The following is a 12,300-nucleotide window of genomic DNA, read 5'->3' as shown; positions in this document are numbered from 1 at the left end:
AATCAGGCAGAAGCACTGAAAAGAAATCTTATCACTTTAACAGATTTGTTAACACCTCTAGTTTCAGGAGTAATTTTTGCAAGATGATGGATATAAGTATGGGTGTATAATATCTGGTACCCTAGTAATAGAATTATCGCCTTTTCTTCAGTAAATGATGTAAATTCAGGTCATCTGAATAAGTCGTGGCTAGAAAGATGTAAGCTATTACTTTCCTCCTCACAAAAGCTGAGATGCAGTAAATTAATATTTGCAAAGCAATTTGAAATTTTCACATGGCAAGTACAACCCTAGATTTGCATGTGTTGTAGCACATTGATATATTAAGATTGCCTGATGAACCATTATATTTTTTATATTTCTTTATTAAATGGTTCTGCACCATAATTATTTCTTCAGTCACTGAAAGAGAAAAGGAATATGCATGCTAAAGGAAAAAGCATAACTAATGTACGTAAAATGTTTGTTCATTAAACCTAATGAAAATCCCTGTATAAAAGCACTCTGAAAAGTACCAGAGCTACCACATTTGTGGCTGAAATCACTTATTTATGGGAGTCCATGTTGCACCTTGCAAAGGATTCTCGAAAGCATCTCAAGCTCCTAAGGCTAAAGTAGTGCTGAGAGACCTTTAATATATTTATGAACATAACCCAATGCACATGTCCCAGCCCATGACTATTCTGCAGTGCAGGTAAATCTCTTCCCCTAGCCTCCAGCCCATTGCTCTGATACTGAATCTCAGGAGCTCCACCTTGAAAATGCCTGGTTTTTGCCTGTCCAAGGAGATTTTTAATTGTCAGCCCTGATTACTTGTATCTACCCACATTTTTGACCCTGGTTGTGTCACCAAGGAGCCTGTGTGGACCCAGAGGGTCAGGATTGTTAATGGTTGTCCTCTGAGTTGACTCCTGTGGACCCCAGGTCAGCCAGTACATTGCCCTCTGAGTTGGCTCATTGCCTGAAGATGCTCTCTTGTGGTGCTCAGAGAAAAAGCCCTGAGTGGACATGTACCCCTGGTCCAGCCTCTGGAGACTTGGTAGGGTGGCCAAGTGTGGGGCTGCAGATGTCATTTTCAGTGCTAGGAGGAGAAGGGGAAGGTAGGAATTCACCTCTGCAGATTTTGGGGGATTCAGGCACCCTGCTCCTAAACACTACAATAAAGTGCATTAATTGCATTGCTGGGAAAGCTGTGCACATTGAGGAAGGTGACTAACCAATGTGTTATTCTAAAATGGCCATTTTATCCCAAAATCTGGCAACAGTCTCTCATATGAGCTTTTTGACTACATGATCCACACATGCCCAGCATTATTTTATTTTCTTACAGAACTAATATGTCATATTGTATGTATTGTTTGCCATATTATTGCTTGAGTCTCTTCCTCATGCTTTCCCCAACAGAAGTTGTTGGCTTCTAAGTGCTGTACAAAAGCCAGTGGATGCAAATGTTCTTCACTCGTGAGCCACCTTCCATTTTGGGATGGAAGTCACCTTCCCAGGCAATGAAACTCACCTGAGAAAACTCAGAACTCTCTCAGCAATTTGAGAGATAGGTCTGAAAAATCAGGTTATAGACAGACTATGGCCAATGATGAGAAGTATTAAGTCTGATTATACCAACAGACATGAAGAGCTAAAAAGTCTTTTAAAAGGCCTGGCAAGCATTCAGGAAATTAGCTGGGAAAAAGCATATGGAACACTCTTGCATTCTGCTACTCTAAAAACCCAGAAGGCTCTGAGAAACCAGCTCACAGCAGTTGTGAGATTATGGTTTTTTCTGAACAATTTATTCCCCTTTAAATATATTCTCACTGCAGGAGCAGCTGAGAGGGATGCCCATATTCCTGACCCACAAGGCATAAGAAGTGGCACAGTTGCAGCAACACGAGTTAAAAAAAGAGGCACTTTAGCTGATCTGTCTAGTCCCTTCTCGAAAATCATCAGCTGATGCATGCAGACAAACAAAAACTTCTGTCGCTGGCATTTTAAATAGGAATACACTTATGATTTGCTCCACCTGGAGTATGGAAGCATCGCAGATTTTCAGTGGTTATGATACTGGTATTCATAAGCATCTGATTCCAATTAGCAGTTTTAGATAAACAGAATAATGAATATGAGTACAAGTGACACTCTTCTTTTTGTCTATTTACACAGAAAGCCAGACTTGCTCGGATTCGTGCAGCAAAGACTGGGAGTGCTAATGCCTACATGCAGAGCAAACGAAATGGCTTACTGAGTAATCAGCTGCAGCAGGTAATGTTTTTATACCCTCCCCCTCCAGACAAGCAGTTAATGACAGCCCAGAAGTATCCTATTCTGTTTATTACCAGGGCAAGTCAACTCAGGTGTTTAGGCAATTTTATCTTGGGAGGTAGATTAAGGACAGGGAAATTGGACAATAACTATTGTTAAAGGAAGCTGATGAGAGTCAATGATGGGGTATTTCAAGATGAAGGAAATGGCCAGATAGAAATGCAGGATTTAAATGTAACCCATATTGTTACAGTGAAATCCCATAGAAAACCTCATTAATAAGGTACAGTGTTTGCCTCTTAGGAGGCAGGTTGGATTTGTCTCATTTGGCTTCATACAGGTAGAACACAGGTAAAAAAACTATACTTCATCATCACTGAGGGAAACTGGTAGCTCAGGGGCACCACTTACAAAGGGGAGTGTTGCAGAGTGAAAAGCATTCCCCAAAAGCACCTGCTTTGTTCTAAGGAAAATCTTGGTGATTATTACAAATGCAAGAGTGCTGCCAGAGACAGCCCCTTGGCTGCTTGGAGCCGTAGCCAGCTGAGAAAGAATGAAGATACAGTGTATTTTAATCCCTGCCATTTTCTGGCATTTAGGCAGTTCCCTGAGGGATACAGGAAGGCTTTCATTCCTCTGTGCCCTTTCTGTTCAATACACGTTAAAAAGCCAAATGCTTTAACCTATAGCCAGAAGAGAAGGAAGGGGTTGTCTGTCCGTCTGTCCGGTCTGCACAAAAGCCAAGCAGTCAGAGCCCTCGCTTCCTCCCCGCTTTGAAAGAACTCAAATCTTTGAGCTAGAAAAACACCAAATAGCTTAATTGCCATGCAGATTTCCAGTATCCCAAAGCTGAATTCTAATCTTTCCTATTATCCCACTTCCTCCTTCCTCTATTTAGGTTTCTGCTTTCTAGTGAATAATTATAAAAGCGATTAATAAACAGTGGATGCTTTCTACTTAATTCTTCATTCTGTGTCAGTAATATCTATATGCTTTCCAAACTCAGCAGATTGGGATCACTGGCATGATTTTTTGTGTAAGCAGAAATACCACTAATTCTTAGTGCCATTAAGTGATCCCAAGAGAACGACTATGTTTAATTTCTTTCAAATGAGACACATTCCCAGAAAAAAATGGTATTTTACTGTCACTTAAATTTATGATAATTTGAAGTATGTGTTGATTCAACATTCAAAGTCTACATGTTGATTGCACTTGTTAATTGTAGCATTCCATCTATGCACTAAAGACTTAGGATGAAAACATTTAAAAGGAGGTATAAGAGACAGAAAGAAAATATTTCGATTAAAAAACAAACTTGCAAAAGAGACATTAGGTTCAAAATGACTTAGGTTATACCGCGTAGATGAAGCACTGCAATTATGCTACTGCGTACAACCCAGATTAGTTCTGATCAAACATTTGGACAAGAGCCCTCTTGTTCACAAATGGGAATAATACAGAGTTCTATGTATCAACAGTCCTCCAGTGAAGAAGAACAGGCCTTTGTTGGAAAATCTGGCTCTGCCTTTGAGACGCAGCATCACCACCTGCTTCACTGCCTGGAAAAAACTACGGTAAGAAAAAAGAGAACTGTATTTTCCTGTGAATTCTAACACCAACCTAGTTATGAATGCTTTCGGTATTTCCTCTAATTCACAAGCCTTTATATGAAAGCAGTTAACTGGGAAGAAAAGCTATTTTATCCTATTTTAAGGCATTATACCCTCTGCATGTAAATAACAGATTCCGGATGACAGCCTCATCCAGGGTGAAGGATACTGGCATCAGGGAGGTGACATCAGTATAGCCAAGCTGTATATGTGGCCTTCAGTATGGTTTTCATACATGCCTTAATGTCATCATTTGCACTTTTCTGCAGTACAGATGATAAAACTCACATTGTAATACTTACACATCCAATACTCACTGCAGTCAAAGCAAGTTTCTGCCTGAGCAAACCTTGAGCTTTTGTACAGGGAGAGCTGCCGAGTGTTTCCTCAGATGTGAACACGATTCTCACTGAAGTGACTGTAAAAGAGGATTCCCAAGAAACATTATTTTGAAAATTCAAGTCCTTAATGCAGATGCGGGTGCAAACCTTTGAAGTGTTTTGGTTTCAGTTTAGACACTGAGATCCCTATAGAAATCATTGATGTAATTCATAACAGCCCCAAGTATGCTCATCTAAATTTGAAACGCCCTATAAATCAAAAGGAATAGTTATTATATGCTCTTCAGATTTTTCCCTGGTCAATACCTGAATAATTATGCAGCCATAAAGGACAGTAAACTACAGTATTCATGATGCAGTAATAACCAAGTGCCATGTTTACTAATAGTGTATTTCTGGACTTTTAACATCACAGCAATAACCTTAATCATCCCTAAATTTGTATACATAAAGGAACTTTATGCTTTTTTGTTTTATGTTTATAGCCTAGTTTTAGATTTTCATTAAAAGACCCAGTAATGCTTCTGGTATATTTGATGAAGACAAATGTTAAAGTCTTTCTGCTCTTTTTTCAGGGGAAAAAAAAAATTATAAAGTTTTCCTACACCAGACTGTGCTAAATTAAAGAATGATGTATGAATATGTATAATTTAATGTTCTTTCAACAGCATTTCTTTTTAAATAGGATGACCCAGTTTGTAACATCACTTAGATAGTAATACGTCATCCCACAGGTTCTTATGTTTTCTCCGTTCTGACTTCTGGAGTATTCATTTATAAAATGTGCTGTAGGACAATATGTCTTGCTTCCTATTCATAGGATAATGCAGGGGTTTTTTCCAAGATTCAGGCTGGGTCTTCTGGAACATTTTTGAGACACTTTGTACTTGAATCTGAGAATAGCAATCTGCCTTAAAAAATTGTTCCACAGTGTAACATTACAAATATATTAAAAAACCCTAGTAGTAGCCATAGATCTTGTCAGACACTCATAGAAGTCATGGGAAAAATTTTCTATATCAATCTGGTGGGGTTGGATTTGACTCCCAAAGTTTCAGCTTTCCTCTAATCATTATGGTGGAATATGTAAGCCTATTCCTTTTTCCTCTCTTTTTATGTATTTATTTATTTATTTAAGATGAGCTCTTTTTTAAAAAAGCAAGAGTGAGGTGCCTTCTCAGCCTCACCTCATCTTTTGAAAGACCATTTGGTACAAGGACCCGTCCAAATGATAGTAAGCAGAGATGTATTTTCTGTTTTCTTGGCACGTAAAAGTCAACAGAATAAGATCTCTTCCATTCTAAAAAATTCAGTGTGGGCAATGTTATGGAATTCAGTGAAAATTAATATCAAAAATAATTGCACCAAAAGTTATATTTTACACACTACTTTTAGATCATTTGGGAACAGTTCATTATTAAGTATAATCAAGTATATTATATTATAACGAGCCATTATAATGTTTCAAAATGTTTCCCATCTATATTAAAAGTTCACCGAATAACACTCTTTAATGGACTCTACAAATTGAATTGAGTTGGTTGCTTCATAAAAGTTATAGGAAACACAAAATTACTTTAATTGGGAGACCAGCAGAGTTCTTGGCAAACACTGAACATAATCTAAAGATGGCAATTAGGTGATTTTTCTCTCTGACTTCTATGTCCACTGTGTGATCACATTCAGTTTCATGATTGTGATTGACATATGCCTTATAGAAGTCAATTTTCAAGCAAGTTCTTTCTTTCCATATCACCTGAAATTTACATTCTTCAACACCACTCAGGGAAATAAAAATAATACACCTGTAAGGGTATTTTAATTTGTAGTAAACACTTGGCTACAGTTGTTGCTCTATTTACTTTGCTCACACATTTTTTGCATAGACTGCACTGTAATTCTGAAAAACATCAGCACCTTTCCAATTAGTGCATTGATCTTTAGAGGAAAAAATATTTCTTATTCTAATACACAAAGACACAGCAGGCTAACCACCTGTAAGTGAATGAAACTGAGTAGAGCATAAACCAACTCAGAAAATGCTTCCTAAACACATCTGATTCTACCAGTAACTGGAGAGATGATTGTTAGAAAGGAGGATTTCTCAAACTGTGCATGAACATATCACAATCTCTGCCTAGTTTGGGCTGCTACTTTAAAAGGACAGGAAAAATTCCTTATTTCCCCATAAGCCACGCCACTATTTCACACCATTTTGCACACAAAGAGAATATGGAAATCACAGCTCTGTGTGAAATGCTCCCTAATCACCTACTGAGTCAACATCAACCAGCCATTGCTTGACTGTGGTGACAACCCTATCAGACTACTGGCTACGCTGGGATTAAGCAAAGATTGCATGAATAAAGACTACTTCATTTAACTAAATCCCCAGTCTTCTAAACTGCTTTCAATACATCCGTCTACAGTAATCAGAAGCTTTCTGGATGTTTTTAAATAACTGTCTTGTCTCTTGTAATCAAAATTCCATTTAATTGAATCTCCTTCTACATAGATGCATTCCTCAAAACACACAGTTTCAGACTGATTTCTAACATGTAATTCATCAAGGAGTTTTATAAACTCATCTGGAAAATATTTATGAGTTTTATTATAGTTCAATACAATAAATCTTGTTTATTTCCAAAGGACATTTAGAGCATTTGAATAAGCACCACAAACATAATTCCCTTTCTTGTGGCACCTCTTAGATAATGCAGATATTTATAACACAAACTATATTACAATCATGTGCTGTTTCACAAAATAATTTGGATTAACTTTTTCTTATTTAGAGCTCTGAACCTTTTTTTCCAGCCTCCACATTTGTATTAGTATTCAGCCCAGGCTAATATGGGCTAAACACTATAATCAAGAATGAGCTGTCTAACTCTCCCAGTTCATTCAGTTGTGTCAATTTAAGCCTTTAAACAATCATGATTAATAGCTTCGCTTTAATTATCTTTCTCTGTGTGCTTTGTCCCTCTCTTGGATTCCTCCGGGCTAGAACCACGAGTTTGTGGATGAGCAAGTCTATGAAGAGAGCTGTATGGAGGTTGCCACAGTCAACAGACCCCCCAGCCACAGCCCCTCTCTCTCCTCCCAACAAGGTGTAACCAGCACTTGCTGCTCACGAAGGCACAAAAAGACTTTCCGCATCCCAAACACCACCCTCACCGGCAGCCGCCCAGGCAGCGTGCAGGAGCTCAGCACCATCCAGATCAGATGTGTGGAGAGGACACCTCTGTCTAACAGGTATTTCATCTGTACCACCACCCTGAGAGCAGAAGCTCCTTCCTTCCTTAGAAAAGAGAGCTAGAGATGTTACAGCCTCTGCGGGGAGGCTGTGAGACTAGAGATGGAAAGCAAATAGTCATCCAAAAATGGACACTAGTGCTGAAACATCCTGCACTGTTTGCTCCTTTCTATCCCTATTTATTTAGACCATCAGGATGGTCTCTCTACATCCACTTCTGTCCTCTCATGCCCTCCCCACCAACTATGGTGTACTATTTGCAGCAAACAGCATCCAAGGATGCCAAATCAAACAGTGCTCCTAATATTATATGCCATGGGCAAATACATAACAAGAAAAATTTAGCAGAGAAAAATGCAATTTGGATATACGATAAGAAAGTGGGACAAGAAAGAAAGGTCTGACCTTCTGTTTCTATTGGTTTGGTTCAGAAGTGTAGGCCAAATAAGACTGCCTTGCATTTCCACAGAACAGAGAAGTAAAGCTGATTCCCAGAGTCTGCAACAGTCATAAGAAACACTCTTCTAAATAAAAAATATGAAATAGATAAAAAAGATGCATTTCCTAGTCTGAGCAGTTATTACAAAAGTGAAGGCAGTGAAGTTTAAGAGTCTGTAACTCAAGTCTGTAACTCAGTGAAATTCTCTGTACTCTCACAAGTAAACCATTTGGCTTTCAGGTATATCCAAACACCATCTCTGGAAACACAGCAAAGGTCTCAGGAGACTCAGAAGTGTTTTCAATGAAACTCAAACATGCCACCATATAAAAAAGAAGCATATTCAGCACTAGTTGCTGTAGAAATTGTCTTAAGTCACATTTTGTGTTCTTTGCTTTGTATAGTTATTAGCTTTGGATTTCACTTCTATGAACAATACAGGAGCTTGTAGATACTGAAGTTTTTCAGGTGTTGTGAAGTGAAACCTTCTGGCCAGCACAAAGCCCCAGTCTGTCTTTCTCTTCAGGAAATATGCATCTTTTCTCTGCTAGAGGATTTTTGATGATCTTTAAGGTCCTTTGCAGCCCAAACCACAGATTTGTGCTAAAAACCCAAAGATTTGTGCTAAAAACCTAAAGATTTGTGCTAACCCACAGATTTGTGCTAACACAAAGCACAGATTTGTGCTAAAAAAAAAAAAAAAAAAAAAAAAAAAAGAAAAAGCTAAAAACGCAAGCTCAAAATGCAAGTCAGCTCAAAATGTTTTGAGTTTTACATGTTTCTGCACTGCAGCAACCCCATGCACAGGTTAACCTTCATTAGTGCATGTATCACTGTGTGGTGCTCTTGGGGATGCATAATAAACAAAGTGTTCTTAAAATAACCACAGTGTGGAGGAGTCCCAGGGAGACTGGGAGTAGCCCTCGAGTTCCAGTTTCCTGCACAGAAGTCATATGGCTGTACGAAGCTTGCTCCCAAGGAAGCAGCTCAAATGTTTCCCCTACTCAGAAACACTTAGGTGATGAGCTCAGAAAACTTTTAGAAGCACTGAAATGCAGAGAAGGCAGGAACAAAGATGTAGGAAGGCAGGGACAAAGGTGGCCTTTCCACATAGTCCCAGGCCACAGGCTGCTGGGTTGCAGAGTGGTGGGGTGGAGCTCTGTACCGGGGCAGGATGGAAGAGGCCAGCTGAGGGGGTGGAATAGGGCACACAAGAAGCTTGAAGTAACATGGGCTTCCTTTCTTCATGGAGTTTTATTTCCTCCTCCAGCCGTTCCAGCTTAAATGCCAAAGTGGAAGAGTGCGTTAAACTAAACTGTGAGCAGCCTTACGTCACCACAGCAATAATTAGCATCCCAACACCTCCTGTCACCACACCTGAAGGGGACGACAGGCCAGAGTCTCCCGAGTATTCAGGAGGAAACATTGTCAGAGTATCTGCTTTATAAGAAAAAAGGAATTATTTATAAATTAGCATAAAGACCACTTGCAAGCTGAGCTCAAGAAGTGAGAAATGAGTCGCAAGGAATGAGAGAGCTGACGAAGGCAACGCCCCTTGACGTGTGCACCGGTGGCCATGGACCCAGAGGTTCTGGAGTAACAAAAGAGTCTGTGGGTTTTGGTGTCGTAGCGTGTGAACCAAAAGGAGTTTCTTACCCCTTGTTCAAACTGACGTGGTGGGATCTTCTGTGACCATCCTGACTTACTATATGAGCACAATGAAATGTCCCCATTGATGCTTCTTCTTATCATGAGAGCTCTTTTTAGAAAAAAAAAGAAAAAAACCACAAAACAAAAAATAGAAAGAAACCTATGTTCCTGCTGAATGCAAAACAACAAGAAACATTTTGATAACGTGTCTTTTTTTTTCCTGTTAATAAACTACAAACTTGTTGAGAAACTATCAAAAAAATGAAAGAACAAATGCTCATATGAAATCTGTTTGTACTGACTGAAAGAACTAAAACCATAATGCATGCTGAAATTATTTGGAGCTGTGATCTCAGTTTACTTCTGTTGTTTTTCAGGTTAGGCATGATAAAATATTACTGTAGAAAGGGGCATTTCCGTGCACTTACAACAAGCTGATTGTTAATGTTCCATGGTAGTTGTACAAATAACTTCCCTTTGAAAAATGCAGTATTTCTTATTCAAACACTCATTAGTGATTTAAACGTGTTCAGTTAGTTCAATATTTACTATTGTTTTCTCTTGCTTCCTAGGTACTGTTACAACTGCAATAAGTCACTGTACACCTGTTGTATCAGGAATCAGGATTTCTTTGTTTGTTTTTTTTTTTAAGGTATTTTACACAACTTTATCTACACTATAAACATCTAATGGCAAACATTTAGAATCTTGCAGCCAAACTGTGCACCACAACTGTGCTATTCAGTCATTGTTCTTTCATCCATTGTTCTATTTCTATGACAGTTTGTTGTCCACTCCAATATTATCGTACTATTTGGGATTTCAAGGCTACTGATGAAACTTCTTGTCCCAGTGTATCCTTGCAGGATGAATCCTATTTGAATTAAAATCACAACAAAGTGTTTTGGGGATCAGCTAACACTTATTTCCAAACTTTTCTTGTTGACATTCTGCAGCATCCAGGGTACACTGGAAGACAACAAAAGATAGTGAAAAAGATGGCTAAATTCTTTTTGTAATTCTCTGTAAACTTGCATCCTAAAATTTTTTAGAGAATTTATATTGTGTGAAGATATTTAATTACCTAAGAACACTGACAGAATAATGGATTGGGCCCCAAAGCTAAAAAAATATAATTTATTTCAATTGGAATTCAGCCACGTGGGCAGGCCTAAAAGCTAATGGGAAGGCTCTACTAGTTAAGGTTTTTTGGTTTCATTTGTAAGGCACTGGTGATACCAGAAACCTTTCTAATAAAACAGTGTAATTTTTCTTCATGAGAGTGCATTAGGAAATGTATCATAATGCTTCCTATATACACAACATACCATACATCATCATATACATCAAATATCCATGGAATATATGCATATCAATACATACATATATACATCAAAAACACAGGATCAGAAATATTTGCATGTCTGCAAAATAAAATGTGCATATAAATCAAAAGGCTCAGTGCATTAGATACCATTACTAATGATTAACACAGTTATTTAATAGTTTGAATAGTGTATGTTTCAGTACAGTATTTTCTAGCATTCTACTGACCTAAAAATTAAAATAAAAACAAACACACACTAAAACCTGAAACTTGCTGATGATACACTTTTTGCTGCACACAAATACTGGTCTTTCTACCTGTCAATAGAGGCAGAAAAGTAGATGATGGACTATCATGCTACAGTATATACACCAAACAACAACATCATATATTAGGATTATACTGCAATTAAAAGGAGTATATCATGCACTACACTCTTTTCTTAACATATACTTATTTGGAAGCTTGATTAATTTGCAGCTAACTTTACACTTTTTCTGCACATCAGAATAACCTACTCCTTTTAAACTGAGCTTCAGATTTCTTTCAAACCTTAGCAGAGAGCAGAAGCACAAGCACAGGCTCTGCTCTGACCCTAAGGACTGCTCCTTCTGCAGAACTCTGCAGCCTGGCGTTGTTCTCCTCTCTTTTATCTGAGGGAAAAAAATTGCATCAGAGCCGCTGAAGCTGCTGGGTTACACAAGTTTTAATGAGTTTAAAAGAGAGGCAGAATGGACCCAGAGTTTTCACCTTCATCCTACTTCTTCTACACATGGTTATTCATACAAAAAAATGGCTCCATCCCCACCTTTTGCCAACTAGTTATTGATATAAAAACTGCCTTGATATTAGCAATCTGCAACAACAACTTTTTTATGCCACACTTCTTGACGAGTTTTATCAGGTAAATAGTGCAAAAAGGCAGTTACTTAGCCCACTTTGGGACAGACAACAAACAAAGCAGGAAACCTGCTGAATCTGTCAGGTCATGTGTCTTTTTAAAAGTCTCGTTATTCTCCTTTCCACGTGGACTAAAAAGTACACACTACAGCAATACACTTATAACAGTAATACCCTCCTGAAGCAACTTGTACTTTAATTTTTAATATGCAGCTTAAGGAATAATTTAGTATGAATCTGCAGAATTCTAGTCCTGTCTCCTATTTCCATATGTTACATGCAAAATCATTAACTTATACTGAATTTGGGAAATACACATTCTTTTGGTGTTTTAGGTGATTTAAATGCTGTTTTGGTAGTGAATGACTGTTGATGACTGTGTAAAATGCATCTGTACTGTACATGAAATGTAATTATTTCTGTGTATCATACAAAGAAACCAAGGTTGTTGTTTTGACAATTTTGTTTGGCAGTCATATATCGTATTTCAGAAGGCAGCATAATACATGCATTAT

General features: G+C 38.1%; 1 protein-coding gene across 1 annotated transcript in view; it reads left to right on the top strand.

Annotated features, from left to right (window-relative positions):
- The window catches only part of KCND2 (potassium voltage-gated channel subfamily D member 2), a 259,730-nt gene extending 250,054 nt beyond the window's left edge, over positions 1–9,676 (top strand). The window contains exons 4-7 of the mRNA XM_030454376.1: positions 2,161–2,259; positions 3,741–3,836; positions 7,221–7,468; positions 9,179–9,676. Of these exons, the coding sequence (XP_030310236.1) occupies positions 2,161–2,259; positions 3,741–3,836; positions 7,221–7,468; positions 9,179–9,356 (621 nt within the window). The 3' untranslated portion in view covers positions 9,357–9,676. The remainder of the gene's footprint in view (positions 1–2,160; positions 2,260–3,740; positions 3,837–7,220; positions 7,469–9,178) is intronic.
- Positions 9,677–12,300: the final 2,624 nt, after the last annotated feature.

This window comes from Calypte anna, chromosome 1 (genome assembly GCF_003957555.1).
Source record: "Calypte anna isolate BGI_N300 chromosome 1, bCalAnn1_v1.p, whole genome shotgun sequence".
Lineage (NCBI taxonomy): Eukaryota > Metazoa > Chordata > Aves > Apodiformes > Trochilidae > Calypte > Calypte anna.
The sequence above is the reverse complement of the archived record's forward strand: the minus strand, read 5'-3'. Positions and strand labels throughout refer to the sequence as shown.